This window comes from Echiichthys vipera, assembly GCF_963691815.1.
Source record: "Echiichthys vipera genome assembly, chromosome: 14".
Classification (NCBI taxonomy): domain Eukaryota; kingdom Metazoa; phylum Chordata; class Actinopteri; order Perciformes; family Trachinidae; genus Echiichthys; species Echiichthys vipera.
This window is the reverse complement of record NC_139839.1, coordinates 1,186,799-1,207,861: the sequence shown is the minus strand read 5'-3', so window position 1 is coordinate 1,207,861 and position 21,063 is coordinate 1,186,799. Positions and strand designations below refer to the sequence as shown.

The window sequence follows — 21,063 nt, the reverse complement described above, 5'->3', positions numbered from 1 at the left end:
ATAAAGGGCTTGAAACTGCTTGACTTTTAAGTAATATGATGATGCTGTAAATGAAATAAACAAGTTTTAACAAATAAATGATTTTTTTCTGACATTTTAAGACCACTATTTAGACCGTTTATTTAGACATTTTATGTATCTTCTTATATTGGATTTTATGTTGCTGTTGCATGTTGCATGTTGTTACTGTGTAATGCTGCCGCTACACTGCAATTTCCCAGCTTGGGATCAATAAAGTATATCTATCTATCCTTTTTGCATGAAAAATAACTTTAGATGATGAGCAGATGATCAGAATAGTTGATTATATTTCTGTGGAGTTGGTTTTCCTTTCATTTGTCGTCCTTATGTTGGTTGTTTACAGGACAATAACATCTCATTTAATGTGATGAACAAGTGCAGTAGTAAGTTTACTGGATACTAAGGTTTGTTTTGTAAACAAATGTAGTTCACCACAGCTGTAAGGTGCTGGAAAAGCATGAAAATGCACCTTAAATGCTCGAATTTGACCTTGTAAAAGGTGCAGGAACCCTGCATTTGTGTCTGTAGATTTCTCTTTAATGTACTCAAAGTCATAAAATTCAGAGTCTGATTTATACAATATTTTATTCTTAAAAACTTGATTTTTAAAGGCGGTTGCCAGTGTTTTCTGCAAAAAAATCTAGAAAGTGCATCCAATATTCACATTTCTGTTCTGGAAGTGAATGCAAATAAAAAAAAAAAGCTAATTGCAACATAACATTTCAGAAAACTCATAATGTGAGTAATCAAACGGGGGCAGTTCCATGGTGAGACATTAAAGTAAACATTTGATTCTGTCGGGGACTGTGTCAAATAAACTGGTTTATTATAAATACAGGTGACGTTTGAAATAAACAGGCTCCTAACACCAGCTTTGTTTGGCCTGTCCTTTCATCCCACACAAGAACGCAGTACGTTTTCTTAAATGCAGTAATTTCATTTATTAAATCAAGACATTTGTCCCTGCACATAAAACATGGGTACAGTAAACGCATGACTGTAGCATTAGACACACTCACTGCATCACAACAGTGTTGGCTTTTTACTGTGGACTGTTTTCATGTTATCACAACATTACATAAAGTTACTTAAACAGCGAGGTCCAAACAATGTCCTTAAGATAAAAGGTTGATTCAAGCACAATTACTCATATTAAATGTGCACATTTGAAAAAAAGTAATCAATTTGATTCCTATTCAAAAGCCACGACAATGAAAATCTGTTGCACTGATTAAAGATGCAGTAATTCTTTTTTGCCACTTGGGGGCAGCACAAAAAGCAACATCCTGACTTTATTTTATAACTATTTACTTGTATTTACTTGTACTTATTATAATTGTATTTTATTACTGTAGTTTTTAAGGCTTAGTGGAAACATTTGCATTTATTTGCAGTTGTATTTCTCGACATCTGACGATTATTCATCAGCAGATTTTTAATACAGCGGAGCAGAAAGTTAAAGAAGATCCATAACTACATACAAAAACAAAGAATTGTGTCACACAGCGACAATTCGAGTCCCCTGGCTGCTGCTCCTGACAGCAGAACCCTTTTTAACAGTATAAAATAACAGTATCAGTAACAGACACTTTCATAAAATAAAAAATAAACTGTAATTGTATTCCTTCAATCTATGTTGCTACTGGCAGCAACATAAAAGTCACTTTCCCGCAACAATAAAAACCAGGGTTCGTACACCTTTTAAAGGGTCAATTTCAAGCACTTTCAAGGTCCATTTCCAAGCTTTCCAGCACCTTTTACAGCTGTGGTAAAATAATATATTTCTATGAATATATACACACTGAAAATGAGGCTCCAACTTTAAAACACAACATTAAAATTCACGCATTTTCAAGGATTTCAAGCCCCCGTACGAACCCTGAAAAACACATCACGGACAGGATCCCTGCAGTGTGTCTCTTTTGGCTGCCTGAGCCGTTAGAGACACACGCTGTTGAGCACAAAGAGAACAACAACCCTCACAGCCGTAACACCCCCTCCCACTTAAGCAAACTAAAAGTCTGCCAACGCTACATCGCTCAACACATCTTACCCACAAGATAAAAAAAAAAAATCACACCGTACTCAGACAAGGCAGCAGCCACCACAGTATCCTTCCCCCTCTTGTGCTGGATCTGCAGGTTGTAGCCCTGCACCAGCAGAGCCCAGCGCATCAGCCTGTGGTTCTGATTGTACGTTCGGGCCAGGAAAACAAGAGGGCTATGGTCAGTGAACACAACAACCGGAGACACGGTGGAACAGAGGTACACATGAAAATGCTGCAGAGCCAGGAGCGTTGCCAGGCTCTCCTTTTCCTGGTCAGAGTCAGAGTCCTTCTGATTCTTCTTCTTGGACGTCTTTTTACTCTTGTTCCCCAAAGTCTGAATCAGAGCTTTCAGACTTCCTCTTGCGTTTGGGCGCTTTTGTCAACAACACAAATACCAACATTTGGTACAAAGAGAAATAAGTGTTTGTTCCCGAGTTGCAGTCAGAGTCCGTGTTCCTCAGGTGGACTCCTCTCTCTTCCACACGATCACCATATTCTTGTCACTGAGAGCCACCAGGAAGTTCAGCCCCGGATCCATTGCTACGCTGTTGATGGACGGGCCCTCCACCTGTCCGCGGCCCTTCCTCATCGGGGTCGGCCACTCCAACACCTGCCGAAAAACAGACCACGTTAGCGGCTCCGATTTCCATTGTGGGGGGCAAATGAGCCAATGTTTCCTAAATCTGATCTTCAGGATGAAAGAATGGAATAAATAATCACATCGTGAAAGGATTCACTGCAACAAAACTTTTGTATAACTTTGTTGTGAAGGTGAAGAAGAGCGATTATTTACACAAAGTCACAACGAAAGTGTCTAACTGGAGAGATGACGAGAGTCGGGAACTTCTTGCATTAACGCTGAAATCATCAGAAAAAGTCACTGAACTGCAATTACAAAGCGGCTCCATCAGGGTGGTGTATCCGCGTCATGTTGGGCCTTCTGCACGCTCCACCCAGGCGACACCCCTCAAGAACACTCTGCTCACGTTTCCCTAATTACAGCTTGTAAGTATCTAGTTATCATTGTGGAGGTGTATGGGTTTTTTGCGTGCACTGATAAAGCCTAATAAAAATAATATTCATTTGGTAAGAAAGTGAAAATATTAAAGAGAGAGTGCTTTGAAGAGGTCTGGCCCTTGGACAAATGGAGTCTTGGACCCCTGTTGTAAACTAAATGATCTAAAACACTTTAGTAGAAGGTGAAAGTGAGCACACCCAAATGTCAGTGACCTCCCTTAAAGTACTTTAAAGCTGAGGGTCCGTAAACTGGAAACAGAGGTAGAAATAGAAAATGTTCGAACCCACGACGTAATCAGAGTCTTCCCCGACCATATTTGATAAAAGTTGTAAAGTAACGGAAACATTAAAGAGGAGATGAAGATACCTCAGTGGGCAGTATGGGTTTCCCAGTCTGGAGACTGTTTTTCTGCAGGTCCGTGATGTGGTACGTCCACAGCCGGCCTTTGTCGTCACCGCACACGATGTAGGCGCGGCCTACAGAGAGAGAGAGAGAGAGGGACACACACACACACACACACACACACACACACACACACACACACACACACACACACACACTAACATCAGCCTGAGTTCACACTGGCTTAACTCAAACACACAGCTTAGTATAAACACAGTACACTGGCCGAGGAGAACCAGAGTTATACTTATGTCGTGGTTTAAAAAAACAAAAAGGATGTTCATGATCATTTCCTCGTCTTTGATGAAAATGAAGACACAATGATGAATGCAGCTTAGTTACCAGGACAGGTGTTGAGAGCCAGGTATGGAATCTCAGTGCTGGCCCACTGCAGCTCAGCCAGAACCACAGCACACGCCGTCCGGTCCTTCTTGTCCGGCCGCTGAGCCTTGGTCCTGCTCCAGCTCCACAAGTAAATTGAACCGTGCATGTAGCTCTTGGAGGCTGGGGCGCCGCGATGACAAAGGAAGGGCAAAAGAAGGGACAATTGAAGCAAAAATAGAGACATGTGCAGAAATGAAGGATGCCTGGGGGCAGACTTTCTTTTTTAAATCTGACCCTGAAATCAGGATAAACACAGCTGGCGTAACTGTCCCAACACTGACTGATTAGACCTAAAGTTCAAAAACTAAACATATATAATGTTATATGTACGTATGCATGCAAACATATCAGCCCAGGCAGCAGCATGGAGATGTTTTACAGCTGGTTCATAGTTACCAAATCCATGGTTAGATCCACTCATGTACAGACGGACATAAAACAAAGCTCTAGCGCCATCAAGTGGCTCACTAAAGTAATAACTGACGGGGACATTCACAATGACATGAAGCATACTTTCACAGGCGTTGTAAATGAGACGACAGCGGCACTGTGGTGTAACTCACCCACGATATCATCCGTGAGAAAACTCAGGCCATCGATGGTGTGGTAGTCGTGGTCTTTGTCTTCTTTCTTATAGATGGGGAAAGTTATCTCCATCTCTTCAGACCTGTTGAGAAAAGGAAAACACTATTTTCAACTGGCTGGTCCACATCAGAGTGCACCCCGGGCCCGAGCGAGTCAGACGCAGTTAATGTGAACTGTAAACACTGTAAGCAGTCTGGGTAACATCATGTTTAACGTAAACGGTCCTAAGGGCTCCGGACTGCGACCGAAGTTTGACAGTGTGCGACTGAATTTTACATTACATTTACTGCACATGCCAAAGATGAGGAGAGAAAAGAGGAGATGAGGTGTCACATGAACCCACCACTTGCAACTGCGTCGAGAATGTATTTGGGCATACTTGGCCATTAAAGCTGATTCTGATTCTGGTTGTGTTCATGCGTCGTTCTGATAATAAGTTAAGCACAATCAGCGGCAACTAATACAACAATAATAGAGTAGAGAGTACAACAATAATCTGCTCTGTCAACTTTAAAATGGGCTCATTCACAGATCATGATTTATTAAACGGATTCAGTTTCCTGACTGTGTGATAATTCAATCATACGTAATAAGGTGGGTAATATGTGCAGAGGTGTGCTGCTGCAGCCTCTACATGAATGTTTCAGTTCAGACTGGTGCCGTGTTGGAAATGTTACAGAAATGCAACATGATGTGAATTTGTAAGATGTTGTTATGACATTTGCGTAAAAGTGGCTCAAGATACTTATTCAGACATTAAAGCATCATGTAAAATAGCATCATAATTAAAGTCTGTTTGTCTGCAGGAGACATCTTCAAAGAACACACAAACACACGATGCCGTTACCTCTTTGTGGCGTTGTTGGTGCCGAGCCGTGTGTCGTAGCAGTGCAGGCCGTCCTCACAGGCGGTCAGCAGGTGTGAGCTGGGGGACGTGGGGGGGAGGCAGATGTGCAGAGGGGTGGCGCTGACCTCCAACAGCAGCAGCTGACTGGAGGGACAAACAGGGCAGAAATATTCTCAACATCACAGCCTGGACCTCCACACTGCCCTCCTAGACCCATCACAGACGCACATGTACCAGCTGAGGTTCGTTCAGACTTCCAGCAGTAAAACTAAAGTAATTAAGCTAAAAACAACAACAAACATACAATGTTATGATTTAATTATGGAGTTTATTCCTTCACATTTGTTTAAAGTAGCGCAGAAGAAGTTTCCTTTTGACTGATTTGTCGTCAGATATAAAAGTGAATTTTCCTGAGGAGCAATACTCACACGACTTTGTAGTTGTACTGGCTGTCCACTCCACCGATGTCCCACATCACGATCTTGTTATCGTAGGATCCCGCTGCAAGGGAACAGGTGAACCGGTGAGACCACACACTGGACTTTTTAAATATGTCGATTTCAGTGAGCTCAAGTTGACTTCCATTCAAGAACACATCATCAAAGACATCTACAATGCTCAACAGGAAAGGACATAGATATGATATCTGAACATTTTTCAGGATAAGAACAATTTTAGCTTTAAATAAATACATGTGCGGTTATTTGAAGGTAAACTGACAGTAAAATACATTTGCGATGAAATTCATTTATTGCGTTTTCTTTATGATTTACAGGAAATGTTCTGATACACACAAAACATTTGAGTTCTCTACTTCTACACATGACAGTGCTTTTTCCATAGAGCTGCAGGACTTTATACTGCAGTGAAAAAGGAGCCGACAACGGGTAAAAAGGTTTAAAAAGAATTAGACTGAGGCAGAAAGATCCTTTAGTCTGTCTGCAGTTGGACCTCTGAAACGCGTGAGTCACAGGTCTTCATCTATAAGGAGGTACCCAGGACTCACTGAAGAGGAAGTTTCCCTGTTGGTGGTTGAAGCGGAGGACAGAGAGCGCCTTGCGGCTGGCTCGGAACTCGCCGTAGGCCACGTTGTTTCTGGGGTGGATCAGTTTCACCAGTCCTCTCTTCCCTCCTGCAGCCAGGATGCTGCAGTGCTGAGCCGAGGCCCCGCCCCCCCTGGACATCAACACCGTGGACCAGGCCAGGGAGAAGAACTCCTGACGTGGGGAATGACAGATACAAACAACATCAAGCGTATGTTATGGTACCAATACTCAATTTTATACATGCATACTCTGTGTTTCACCAACATCAGGTCACCTAGGCTGCACCGTCGCACAAAATCAATACAGACGGCTGTGATATGAAATCTTAAATCAATATATGAAATGTGCTTATGTCGGCTGTCTGGTTTTGTCCCTCTCACATGTGCAGCTGGTCCAGAATGCTGCAGCTCGTCTATTAACAAGAACAGGCCATCGAGAGCACATTTCCTCTTGCTGGCTCACTTTACACTGTTAGGATTGATTTTTAAGTTCTCATTAAGGGCGCACTCACACTGTCCACAGCGGATTGCTTGTTGCCCGCGGCTCGTTTGAGAGAGGTGGGCTTTTGTAAAGCACATTAGCCCGTGTACGAGCACGAGCGTCTGCACATGTATGAGCACGAGCACGAGGCCTACCGCGGTTCTGAAGTAATTTCATGTGCGCCTGTTGGGACATAGAAAAAAAGAAGGAGGGACCATGCGCGGACATTTAAAACTATGGCGGCGAAAGGTTTACATTGGTGTGATGCGGAGGTGGAGTGAAAATATTCAAAAACAGTCGACAAGACGCACAAAAACGCTGAGGTTTATGAAAAAGATTTGTAAACAAAGCGATGCATCACGATGACATCATGAATGCGTGTGACGTGTTCCGGCTTGATGACGTATAGGCAGCAAGAAGCATTCTCCGAGGCCCAGGTAGTGTGAGTACAAACGGACCTGGCCCGAGGGGGGAGAGGGAGGGGGGAAAGTACCCTAAAGCCCGGGGCACGGTACGGACGGACAGTGTGAGTGTGTCCTGAATGGGCTTTTCTCTGACCTTTTACAACCACACGTCAACGTTGAAGCACAGGGAGATCGCACATTTGTGGCTGAAGCCCCCAAACTCTGGAGCGAGTTGCCTCTGCACGTAAAGCCGGCCCCTAAAATGCCTGTTTTTAAATACCATCTTAAAACGCATCTTTGTTCTTTGGTTTTTTATTTCAGTAGGAGAGTTGCCTTCTTGCTTTTATTATGTTATTTTCCCTTTGTCTTTTAAACTGGTTTGTTGTGTCGCTTTAGGCTTTTGTTATTTGTGATCGTACAGCACTTTGGTCGACTGTTGCTTTTAAATGTGCTGTATTAAAACATTCGCATTGAGTGGATACGACCAGATGAAAGAGCACATCGTAAATATAAGTTTGTAAAAATCACAATTATCAGAAGGAAATGACGCAATGATGAAAAACACTAGGACCCGGCTGATGGGGAGTTTATGAAGCAGATACTGCGATTATTTTTGAGCTGGAATCAAAATAAACCTTTTTAGGAGTATTTTGCACCGATGACTGTCACTTATTAGAGAATAAATGGAGCAAACCTCTCCAGAAACTTTGTACTTCTTCATCACCATCCCGGTCTCACAGTCGATCACGCACAGAGAGTCTCCGCCGCAGGTAGCAACCAAGCGGCTGCCTTCACCAGTGCCTGTTCACACGGGGAAATGAGAATGAGCTGACGAACAGGGTTGAAGGGCGGATTTATCCGCACTTTCATTTTGACGATTAAAGCCTTGTTTTGTTGGTCTTGTTTCCTGTGGCTGCCCCGATGAATGAGAGGTGTTGTGTGTGTTCCTAAATGTGTACCAGTGGAATCTGGCAGCGGCTGGAAAGCGCAGGCCCACAGCTGCGTGGAGAAGTCCTCCGGGCTGTCCTGTCTACTGTGGCACTGGAGGACGTGGAGAGGCTTCAGACACACCGGCAGCTGGAGGAAGGAAGCGTGGACAAAAAGGGAAATGGAGAGGGGGAGATAAGAGTCAAAGGAAAGAAGGGAGTCTGGTAGCTGTGGATTCAATATTGCTGTACAGATATAAACCACTTGCACTACACATTTCACTTTTCTAACAGTTCACAGCTGACCTTCAGACCCAAAAGTTTCTTTTTCGTTGTCCGTGATACATTTTTGGGCGGGACATCATTAAAGCCCCGCTCAGACCAAAGACACGCAGAGAGAATAAACTGTTCTAAAATGTTTCGGCGTGTCTCGTCTCAGTTCAAACCGGCTGATATTGTCTCCTGAGAGTCAGCTCATCAAGTCTCAAACAGCTGGTGTAGCGTAATTAGAGATAAGAGTTAAAGAAATGAGATAAAAATGAGTTAAGCCGAGGTTCAGACCAAATATTTGCAACGAGACGAAACCGCTTTCGAACGTCGCAGGTAAAAGTTACAGCGGTGTGAACTGGAAAGTCTCGCCCGGACTAATCGAGAACAAAGCAGTGAATCAGGGAAACCAAACCGTATTTTCCCCGTTTCATCACTACTTGAAAGGCAGCCATATCGAGTATCTCACGATCTCTGTCCTCATTCATATTTAAGATGCTACAAATTATATCCAAATACGAAAAACAGCCTGAAAAGTCAGAAGTTCGAGCCGGAGTACAGAGAGGCGTTGCTGTGGAGATGATGCACCATCTCGTGTCATCGGCGTGAACCGGCAGCTTTCGTAATGTTGACCTGCACATTTCAAGTAGTTGTAACTCGTCTCGTCGCGAATCTTTGGTCTGAAGTGGGCTCGTGTTAGAGCCCTGCGAGCGTGGCTGAAAACAGTCTAAAAGTTTTCATCTTTCATAAAAAACACATTAGAATTTAACCCTTAGGGGGCCGTGAATAAATGCACCACAAGCTTCCTGAGAATCTGGCCAGCAGCAGTTGAGATATATTGAAACACTGACCAAACTCACGTATGCAAAGAAATACACTCCTCCAATCGTTCACGTAGTCAGGAACACCGAGGGTTGAGTATTGCCCGGCTGTGTTAACATTACCTGTGTCTGTGTGCAGCTCTGTGGTGCGGTCAGCAGGTCCGCGTCCATCTGCAGCTCTGTTCTGCTCTTCTTTCTGATCTGAGCTCCATCCTCCTCTTTGGGTTGTCGCACCTTAGAACCTTTCCTGGGCGTCCCTCCTCTGGTGGGGGTGGATGGTGGAGGCTGACTGATCTTGCGGGGGCTCATCCTGACAGCGTTGATCGGAGCCAACGCCTGAAGTTTGCGGCCAGATTTGCGAGGACTGGCTTCGCCCGGGGAGGCGGCGAGATCCGTGTGCAATTTCTTGCGCGGTGTCAGGCGTATGCTGGCGTCTACTCCGGATTCAGTTTGTTTCCTCTTGAGAGGCCTTGAGGCTTCCTGAAAAATGCAAACACACAAGTTTTAAAATCAACTCCAGAACTTATTATTCACACAACACGCTGAATTCCCTTTGCTATCCCTCCAGCGTATTACCCATCATCACTGCAGTTACTTTCTAAAGTCACTGTATGCAGGGGTGTAGTGCTGCTGGAGCGCACCGTAACAATGGTTTTCTCCAAGTGAGAAAAACAGAATAGTTGCGGCAGCTCAGGAGAGGAGCCGTGTATTGTTTCTGCTGCTGGGTGCAGTGATGGAGGTTAACTCCGGAGACTTGAGCCAGGAGACAAAATAAAAGCCTCTCCTCCTGTGATTTATGAACAGGCAGGAAGTTGAAGCATGAAAAGCTAAAACTGAGCTACTGTTATGATATTTAACTGAGTTTCCTTTTAGGGAAAAGCTCTGAATTAATTCAAGTTCCCACTGGTAAACAGTTAACTATGCAGCGTGTGTCTAGAGTTTTTATTGTGAAAGGTACGTAGGAAGAAGTGACGCCATCTGCGTTGCCTTATGCGAGGTTGAGAGTCAAATAGTTCCCGTCTGATCCAAAGATGCAGCAGACCTCTGAGTTGTTGTTTTATAATTCTCATAAGTAAAAAAAACTTGATCGGTTGATGTCTTTATCTGCGGCGTGAAAGTCCCGTAAAATCGACCTCGATCCGAAAAAATAACGCATACTTTTTCAGTGTGTAATATTCTGTATAAAAGTACTCATGAGAAAAACAACAATTAAAAATATTAAAGTGCAAAAATTCATCGCACAAAAAAAGTTGCCCCCGGTGAGTAAAGGTCTTTATACATTCATGTATTCATCTTCAACCGCTTGTCCCTGTCGGGGTTGCAAGGGGGCTGGAGCCGACCCCAACTGTCTGACTGGACAGGACGCCAGTCTATCACAGGACACACAGAGACGAACAGAGACAGGCCTACAGGAATTTTAGAGTCATCAATGAACTGAACACCTGCACGTCTTTGGACTGTGGGAGGAAACCGGAGAACACGGAGAAAACCCACGCACACACGGGGACAACATGCAAACTCCACACAGAAGGGCCCCAGCAGGGATTCAAACCAGGAATCCTCTCGCTGTTAGGCGACAGTGCTAACCACCACACCACACAGTTGACTCATATTAGGCAAATGTAGACCTAGATGTCACGGTAGGTAATAATGCGCGTGCACACATGAGCACATACAGCACTACACCCTTAATGTTATGGTTTCAGGATCTCAGCGACAGCCAAGTTGGGTTCTTACACATTTCTCTTTGGTGCCAGTAGACTCCTTGCTCTCCGGTTCTTCCTTTGGTTCAGTCAGAGAGCGCAAATACTCCTTAGCAATAATCTCCGCCTAACAACCACAGGACGCAAAGAGACGGTTACTTAAAGAAACGTCAGACAGCAACGCACAAAAGGATCCACAAGTCTCAAACATCCTGCACTTACCCTCCATTTGGTGAAGTCGCTCAATGAACTGGGTCCAAATTTGACCTGCTGACGGACAGTGTTCACAAAGTTCTTCTCCAAGTCCAACATGTTTTCTGCTGTGACGGGATCTGGGAGGCGGAAGCTCTTCTCCCACACTGCGATTATCTAAAAGAACCAGAGACGGTTTGGACACTGACGACAGCAAAAGCAATAAAACTGCAGACACACAACAGTCTTGATGTCATAAAATAAGGATAAATGAACGATCGTCTTCTTACCCTGGTCCTCAAGTTTTCACTGTAGACGTAGCGCAGGTGGTTGGCAGTGGTGCTGACGTCTTTCCCGTTGTGAATCCTCAGGTTGGGCAACAACACCATCAGCTTATAGTTATCACTCACCTGAGGAAGAAAAGCAATGTTAACGTTCAAATCTAAGACTTGTCCAGGTCATCGTTATCCCATATAACAGTTGTGAGAGTGGCAGTCGTTGGTGGGAAGTTGGTCGTTGGCACTCGATGTCACTGGAACCCTTTGTGCTCCATCTGCCTTGTGAGAGGTTAAATACCACGATCTCCCCACCAGTTAGTTGGACCAGTCCCAGCCTGGTCCTGGTCCAGTCCCAGCCTGGTCAGGGTCCAGTCCCAGCCTGGTCCTGGTCCAGTCCCAGCCTGGTCAGGGTCCAGTCCCAGCCTGGTCCTGGTCCAGTCCCAGCCTGGTCAGGGTCCAGTCCCAGCCTGGTCAGGGTCCAGTCCCAGCCTGGTCCTGGTCCAGTCCCAGCCTGGTCAGGGTCCAGTCCCAGCCTGGTCCTGGTCCAGTCCCAGCCTGGTCAGATGCGTAAGTTATCTGATGGATTCTCTTGGATGAGAGGTGAAACGTCGTCATAGGATTCCCAGGTTTGTTTGGAACAATTTTCTTTTCAATCTTACTTAGACTTTTTTTCTTATGGCTCCAAAAATGGACATCTCCACGAATGAAACATATAATATTGGATTACAGCAAATATGTGTGAATGCACATGTATTCAAATTGTATATATAAGATAATAATTAAGCCCACTTATAACTGATTTTAACGCAACCTACCGATAGTTTTGCACAGCGTTTTGTTAAAAATGCTTTCTATTCCAGGGCTGCACAATATGACAGATGTTAAAGTTAACTTTGAACTATTGTTTCTCGAAACAGATGAGCCCAGAACCTGTGCATGTGCCACGTCATCTCTCCTGTATCCAAATTATTGCCACATGTCTAACGTGCTATTTTTTTTAAAAAGTCTCAGATTCTTCTTTTTGGCATTCACACTTCCGTCGGCACTCATCTCGTCACACTTTCCTCCTTCAACCAGACGCAGTAGTACAGCAGCACTAGTTGAATAAACCTCACATTCATCTGAATGCAGATTCTGACCAATCAGACGATAACATCTGATCTCTGGCCAATCAGAGAGCCACGCCCTTAGGCCACAGAGTCAACAGCGTGGTGCCTATTAGACCACACGGCACCTACAGACAGGATGTAACTGAATACATTCAAAGTGCGGTATTGCCGTCCGTTACGTTGTATTTATCTCACACGTTGACGTCGATAAATGACGACAAAACAATATATTGTGCACCGCAGCCCTGTTCTATTCTCGCTTACGGATTTCCAGAGTAAAAACACCACCCACCCACCTATCCATCATCTCTATACCCACTTATCCTCTGCAGGGTGTCAGGGGCTGGAGACTATCCCAGTTCACGTTTGGAAAAGGTGGGGAACACACAAAACAGTCCATCATAGAGCTGACACAACAGACCGGCCACACTCACATTCACACCTAAGGGGAACCGAGAGTGTCCAGGTCACACATTTGCATGTCTTTAGACGCTGAGAGGAAACAACCACAGCGAGAATATGCAAACTCATCTGATTAAATAAAAACAAAAGGAACTTGTGGTTGACCCTGAAAATGAGACAAAGAACCCCCTAAAACTGTAGACTATAAGCAGAGCCGTGTCCTCACTGTGATATAAAGATTGTCATCCATCTTGAGCTCTTCCAGACCGCTCAGAGACTCCAGAGTGGTAACGTCCTCCATCTGGTTGTCGCTGAGGTCCAGGTAGCGGAGAGCCGGCAGCTCCAGGTTCTTGGGAAACTGCTGCAGCGTGTTCCCAGACAGATCCCACCGCTCCAGGGACTGGAGACGGGACAGCAGCCTGACCGGCAAGTCCTGGGGTTTCAGTCGCAGCCGAGACAGACTGGAGAGCAGAGAGAGTCAGCGCGTTAACATGCACAGCAGCGCCCGAATATGGCCTTTATGATCATGGTACTGAGGGAGTTATCTAGGTCTGTTAATCAGGGTTTGAGAACTCTGATTATACTCAGGGTACAGGGTTTACATGGCGTTTGTGAAACCGGAGTATGCCCTTAACCTGGAGTTTTAAACTGCATGTTAACCTACTGAATGTGTCACAAGGTAGGGAATGAAGCTGAAATGCGCCGGCATTAAATTATGTCTGTTACAACTCTTCTTTTTTTTAACTCAGCAGAATTTTACTTTAAAATCTGGATTGATACCGGAGTTCCTCAAATTTCGTATGATCACAAAAAGCTACTTTTTTTCTTGGTTTTGGATTTTGAGTCAAAGCAACAACAACGGTTGTGAAACTGTTTTGAGCATTTATCCTTTATTCTACTGAAGAACTGACACCCATCCAGTGCATCTCATAGGTGCTTGTATAGGAATGTCTCAGGATATGATCAGGGCCTTTTTGGTACACATATAAAACCGCTGTACGCTGTCACCTATGGACAGTAAACCCGGCTTACTTCAGTGTCTTGATTTGCTCCAGTTTGTTGGTTTTTGGAGAGCCTCTCTCCAGTAAAAGCTTCTCTGTTATTTTCTCCATTGATGATCTGTAGAAAAAAAGCACAATTAAAACAATAAGATACCGAATAAACTCCTGTAGAGCGATGATTAGAGTTGAGTGAAGTTTCAGTGCCCTCTTCACTCCTCGGACCACACCCAGCAGCACTGACGGGTGTGTCCAGGTGCTGTAACACCAGGGTGCACTGACCACACCCGGGTGCTCTTCCACACCTAGAGTTCGTTTGGTTTGGTCTGAAGCTCATTGAGAAACACTGAAGGTGAACACACAGCATGAAAACTCCACAGGGTAACTTATTCTCATCTGCCTCTTTAACATAAAGCCTCCACATATAACTGTATTTGTGACATTGACTCAAATCTTGTAAACATGTGCACACTCCCTAGGTTACACTTGGCACATTGCGGCAGAACTCTTTAATTTTAAAACAGGTATATTTAACGGTATCTTTCATTTGTATTATACCCAAAGCAATTTCAGTCTAAAGCAACTGGACTCGGTTATTAAGTCCAGTTGCTTTTGACTGAACTGCTTTGGGGATAACGACGACCTGGACACATGAGAACATTCACAGGCTACAAGATTTGAGTCAATGTTACAAACACAGACATATGTGGAGGCTTTATGTTAATGAGGTAGATGAGAATTAAACTAAACTGCTAAACTGCACGCTGCGTAATGTTGTATATTGTATAAACCTACGTTTAACCACAATGTCTGTTTCATTCTGTCACACTTAGTTAATTGTTTGATTTATTTGACGTTAGCTTTATTTTGATTTATGTTTTTATGCTTATTGTCACTCTGATCCTTTCCCACCTTTGTATTGAAACTGTTGCACAATCATTTCCCTTGGGATGAATAAAGCTTCTTGAATCTTGAATCTTATTTGACTAATCGTATCTATCTTTATGCTTTTTGACTCACAGTTTACAGAACGCTTGTGGGGAAAAAGAGGTATAAAAATACAGTATAAGATAAACATAAATATATATGTTAAAAAGCTAAATAAAGAAAGTAAACAATAGACTAAATATATAAATTAGAGATAAGAATACAAGTCAAATAAAACCCACAGAAAATTAAACAAGATAGGATATTAATTACACAGTGAGTGAGTTGGATTTCCTTTTTCTGTTACCATGTTTATTATTATTATTATGCAGCAAAACTAATTGTTTGTATGTGAAAACTTCCTTGCTTTCACCTTTTTTGTGTGACAGAACCTCACAGAGGCTCATTTGAATCAGTTTTACACTAGAAGTTCATGCTGAATTTCCTGTAAACAAGATTTAAAGTTTCATTTTCATAATTTTCTTTGTGAAGAAAGATCGGCCTGTTAAATCAACTCGTCGACACAAATTGTAGGAGTGTTATAATAAACAGATACAATACTATTACACTGTGGTAAATACTGTTTTTTGAGTATTTTTCAAAAGAAACAACACAAAATCCACCCATGTTGTATTTTCACATGTACTCAAAACACCCAGGATAGTGGGAGGCATGTTCCGTGGGGTTTGCATATCGTCGGTGGTACATTGTAGGTTATTCTAACTATAAATACACTTGAGATCAGCTCACAACAATATTATATGACTATATATTAGCCGACAACAGAGGTGATGTAGCCACGTGGACGCACTGTTTCTTTCATTATAAGTTACTAAGGTGAACATTACAAACAATAAAGGTCCTTATTCTAGAGTTTAACTTCACTTGCAGTCGCTCATTCTACCTAAACCAATATAAACTTTGTGTGTGTGTTTATATTCAAGGGTAAAGTTACTCACCGACACTTCTTCAACGACTTAGATGAACTCTCTCTGTACTTGTGTAGAAACCGAGCTTTCCCGGGAAAACACCCAGTGGGCGTGGTTTAAGTAAACGCACATCCGGGGGCGTGGTTTGGATACCTGTACATCCGGTTGGCGTTTAAATAAACTATAATAACCATGTTGTATGATTACGGGAACTTTAATGTACACGCCGATGACACCTGAACTAATTCAGTTCAATTTCAATTTATTTTATTTATGCCAAATTATAACAAAAGAGTTAAAGTAGGTTAAGACCACCCGCTTCGTTAGGTGGCGCTGTTGATCCATTTCAACAGGTTCGTCACCTTTAACCGTAGAAGAAGAAGATGCAGGAGGCTGCTCCTGACAGCACGTACGGAGTCACTTCGTGTGCCTGTAAAGGCGTCCGGCGGTGTCTCCGGTGTGAAAGTGGGAAGGGAAAGGGACAGTTGGAGTCGACTGAACCAAAGGTAAACATAAGTGGCTGAAAACTGTATTTTAAATTGTTTTTATCGGCAGGAAACAGACGCAGCCGCTGGTGCTAGCAAAGCTCAAAACATAGCTACGGATGCCGCCGCAGGACATTCCAAACGTCAAAGCGTCATTACTGTACCGAACAAGCGTCAACGGTCAGTTTGTTGTTATAAAGATACTTTGGTCAGTATTTTACTTTGGTATTTTATTGTTATTGTCTTGTTTAAAATACCTGTTGTCTCATGTTTGTAGTTTTGTGGGGTTTTAATTTCTTTTTAATTTTTTTTACTTATTTAAAAAATATATTTTTAAGCCTTTAATTGTATTTGCATTGGTATTTATTTTTTGGTATTACTCGGGTTACTTTACTGTGCAGGTCTGAGGGTAACACACACACACACACACACACACACACACACACACACACACACACACACACACACACACACACACACACACACACACACACACACACACACACACACACACACACACACACACACCTAACTACTTTGATATTTGGATTATTAATGCAAAATATAATTGACTAATAAATGATAGGATAATTGAGATTGTATTACCTAGCGTTAAATAAATTAAAATGAGCTACTTTTACCAGCTTGAGGATCAAAGTGATGACAATAATAATAATTATAATGCAATGATACAGGCAGCAAATAATTATTTTTCATTTTCAATTAATCAATTAGTTGTCTATAAAATGTCAAAAAAGAATGATGAAAAATGTTGATCATTGTTTTCCGAAGCCCAGGGAGAGAAGTAGAGGAAGCAGACAACATTCAGACATAAGAAGCTGGAATCAGATGTAGAAATATTAAAAAAAAATTACTCAATCATCAAAATATTTGCTGATTAATTTAATATATCACAACAAATCAATTACTCTTTGCAGCTCTTCATATATTATATTCTTAAATGGGTCAGTGTGTATATTTATGTACATTTTGATGCCAATACTGTTGTACTCTGACTTGAGATTTTAATTCAATTCAATTCAATTTTATTTATAGTGTCGAATCATAACAAAAGTTATCTTAGGACACTTTACAGAGTAGGTAAAGACCACACTCAATGACTTATTTATGATTTACACAGACCCAACAATTCCCCCGTAGAGTACGGTGGCGTTGAAAACCTTCACTATAACAGACAGGAACGTCAGACAGACCCAGCTCTGTGGAGGACGCACATCTGTCTGCACCGGAGAGAGAGAGAGAGAAAAGACGGACAGATGGACAGAGAGAGACACACTTCCAGTAACTATAATAATATCTATAGTAATGTGAATATGACTTATATGTTATGGCAGTTAATACAACAGAATAGTAGGAACAAGCACAGCTGAGGTGACAGAATATGAAAATGATAATAATTATGGTGGCAAACATGATCAATGATGAGTCGTGGCAATAGCAGCTACGATACAGCTACAAATTTTATAGTTTATTAAACTAGTGATAGTTTATATGAGTAACAGTGATAATAGCAGCAGGAAGCATCATGTAGGACCCCGGCAGCAGGCACCACCACGATCAGCAGAGACCTATTAACTATACTATTTCTACACTGTGGTATTGTTACTTTTACTTAAGTAAAAACATCAGAGTACTTCTTCCACCCCTGCACTTAGCTCTGCTCGACTGTCATGCATATTTCATGCTGTCAAATTGTGTTACATCAGAAATGACGGTATGAGTTTCATGTGTTATTAATGCAGAGTGGACCCAGCATCATTATTTTATTTTCTGTCTTTGAAGACTGTGCATCATTTCCTCTACGATCCGGAGCGTGGGCTCGCCGTTCCCAAAGATGCCGAGGCTGCGTCCTTCCCCTTCCCTGGTGTGTTCCTGCAGGAGAACTTCATATCAGAAGAGGAGGAGAAAAAGCTGATAAGCACGATGGACCAGGAAGTGTGGAACGAGTCCCAGTCAGGTCGAAGGAAACAGGTTCTGTAGATCAGCACGCGCACACAACAGGAAACTATGTCCATTTGCTTAGTTTGTTACTGGTTTTCCAGGGTCGTGCTTCCAAATTAGGTACTAATTAATAATTAGGTATTAATTAATAAAAAACTAAGGTGTGGGGACAAAAAAGTTGCAGTTTTACCAGTAACTTGTTTATTGGTTTATTGTTAAAAACCCAGGATTTAGCATCAGAGCTCAATAGGGCGCGCTCCCACTGTCCGTCCGTACCGTGCCCCGTGCTTTAGGGTCCTTGTCCCCCCCTCCAGGCCCGTTTGTACTCACACTACCTGGGCCTCGGAGAATGCTTCTTGCTGCCTATATGTCATCACGCCGTAACACGTCACACGCATTGATGACGTCATGGCGATGCGTGGCTTTGTTTACAAATCTTTCCATAGACCTCGGAGTTTTTGTGCGTCTTGTCGACTGTTTTTGAATCTTTTCATCGACCAAATCTGCAGTAAACACTCCACCTCCGCATCACACCCACATGAACCTTTCACCGCCATTGTTTGAAATGTCCTCGCATGGCCCCTCCTTCTTTTTTCTATGTCCCAACAGGCGCACAGGAAATGACCTCAGAGCCGTCGTAGGCCTCGTGCTCGTACACGTGCACACGCTCGTGCTCGTACATGTGCAAACGTGCTTTACAAAAGCCCACCTCTCCCAAACAGTCTGTGGCCGGCAAGCGTGCCGCACCTAGGCGCAGTATGGTTGCACTCACTATGGTCAAACAAACTAGACTTTACCCGTGAAACCTGTTTGGGAACGGTACGGATGGACAGTGTGAGTGCACCCTTAGCTTGGTGGAACAAATGGTAGCTTTAAACTGTTTGATTCGTGCTTTGGATTAGACACTTTCTTAGAAGAATCGTAAATGTGTAACTCGTCCTGCCCTGACGGATGCATCAGAACTGGAGAGTCACAGGTGTCGATCATCATCAGGAGTTATGGGAGAGAAAACATCAACAAATCCTTGCAAATGTCTCATTCATACTACATTCTTAGCGTTATTATATTCTGATGAAATAAACCAAAGTCTCTTCTCATTGTTGCAGGACTTTGGCCCAAAAGTTAACTTCAAGAGAAGGAAAGTACGTGTAGGGGACTTCAGCGGACTGCCTGCTTTGAGCCAAGAGCTTGTGCTCCGAATGCAACGAGAGCCAAGTCTAGCAAGCTTTCAACCGGTGGAGCAGTGCAATCTGGATTACCGTCCTGAGCGAGGCGCCGCCATCGATCCGCACCTGGACGACTCGTGGCTGTGGGGGGAACGCCTGGTCACCGTCAACATGTTATCGAACACTAAACTCACCATGTCTCTCGAACAGGGTGTGCCAGAGCTGGGGCTGGCAGAGGAAGTCCAGGTAGCCGTGCATCTCCCTCGCAGATCTTTAGTAGTGTTATACGGCGAGGCGCGGCACAGGTGGAAACACGGCATTCATAGGGACGATATTCAGGAGCGCAGAGTCTGCAGCACCTACAGAGAGCTGTCTGCAGAGTTCCTGCCAGGAGGGCAGCAGGCACCGCTGGGAGCTCAGCTGTTGGACATTTCTTTGAGCTTCCAAGGAACTCCGATATAGGCTGCTGTTGACGATGAAGAGGACTTTATAAATTTAAATTCAAAGCAAGTTTCTTTTAAATAGAACTGTATATATCTCCACACTGGCCCGGGAACGCCTAGTGATCCCCCAGTTAGAGCTGGTTAATCTGGCCCGGGAAAGGGAAGTTTGGGGTCCCCTGCTAGGGCTGCTGCCCGCGCGACCCGACCCCAGATAAGCGGTTGAAGATGAGATGAAAATGTACTTATTACACAATGTTGCTTTTAGAGTTTCAGACCTACTGTCTTTCACAAATGCAGATATTGTTGTTGATACCACATACACAAACATACATTATTGGTTATGCTATCATATAACCAAGTCAAATAAATACATAATGCATGAAAATTGAATTAAAACAAAAACTCAAAAGTGAATCAATATAAATGTGCTCTTAAAACATTCCTGTAATGGCCCCTGAGTGTCTTTACAGGGTGGAGGTTTAATGGTTTCTAGCCGTGGGTCTGAGGCTCTACTGATCCAGTTCCTCAATTAATGAGGAACTGCGGCCTTTAAGAGACCGTATTTTCTGCAGACCTCGATCTTTTGAACTCTTTTTTATAATAAAGGAAATCTTTTATTCCACACACACACTTTGCCTCACCTTGTTTTTTTGTAAATGGAGTAGGCGTACTTACGTTTCCTGCAGCGGCGACTGGAATAAACATCAGCGTCACATCCGTACTCGGCCGTGCCTCTGGTGCGGCATTCTGCTGTGATGTGAAGAGGTGGCAGCTGCTGATCTGAACCGCTGCAGTACAGAGAAGCATCATAAAGACGGCAAAGAAGTGGCTGTCGATGTGAAGGTCATCAGCAATTGTGCAGGAGAAATATAAAGCAACATGAAATGGAAACACTCAAGTAGCCTGTAAAAATTGGGCTTCGTAGCGGTGAAATTAGGTTGTTGCAGCAGTACACCAGAGACAATATTTGGACACGAACGTCAACGCAACAGTGGTGTGATTAATAGCAGTCAGCAAGTCTATTCAGGGAGGGCTTTGTCAAAAATAAAGCAGACTTTCTCTCGGAAAAATTTAACATTGTGTGTCAAAATAATGTACACAGACAGAGCTCATAGTGTCCCTAAACATTCTCTTTTATTATATATATATATATATATATAAATAGTATTTTTGACTTTCAAGACAATGATTGGTAATGCTATTTTAAGGGTAACAAATGAG

General features: G+C 43.2%; 2 protein-coding genes across 3 annotated transcripts; one reads left to right on the top strand and one right to left on the bottom strand.

Annotated features, from left to right (window-relative positions):
* Window positions 1-2,525: 2,525 nt before the first annotated feature.
* lrwd1 (leucine-rich repeats and WD repeat domain containing 1) lies at window positions 2,526-14,044 on the bottom strand (the record flags this gene model as incomplete). Its single annotated transcript, XM_083927194.1, has 15 exons — window positions 2,526-2,678; window positions 3,453-3,562; window positions 3,831-3,992; window positions 4,436-4,539; window positions 5,305-5,448; window positions 5,733-5,805; window positions 6,311-6,521; window positions 7,929-8,035; window positions 8,194-8,311; window positions 9,372-9,728; window positions 10,986-11,078; window positions 11,174-11,320; window positions 11,434-11,553; window positions 13,159-13,393; window positions 13,965-14,044. The coding sequence occupies 15 exons, from the start codon at window positions 14,042-14,044 to the stop codon at window positions 2,526-2,528; spliced, it is 2,214 nt and encodes a 737-aa protein (XP_083783320.1).
* A 2,122-nt stretch (window positions 14,045-16,166) lies between these two features.
* Window positions 16,167-20,457, top strand: alkbh4 (alkB homolog 4, lysine demthylase). 2 transcript variants are annotated; one of them, XM_083926562.1, is made up of 3 exons: window positions 16,167-16,292; window positions 18,075-18,263; window positions 19,340-20,457. In XM_083926562.1, exons 1-3 carry the CDS (start codon window positions 16,170-16,172, stop codon window positions 19,859-19,861), a joined length of 834 nt encoding a protein of 277 aa, XP_083782688.1. In that variant the 5' UTR covers window positions 16,167-16,169; the 3' UTR covers window positions 19,862-20,457. The 2 variants fall into 2 exon arrangements, with proteins under 2 accessions (XP_083782688.1, XP_083782689.1); XM_083926563.1 differs by lacking the exon at window positions 16,167-16,292 and adding an exon at window positions 17,470-17,573.
* The last annotated feature ends 606 nt before the right edge of the window (window positions 20,458-21,063 follow it).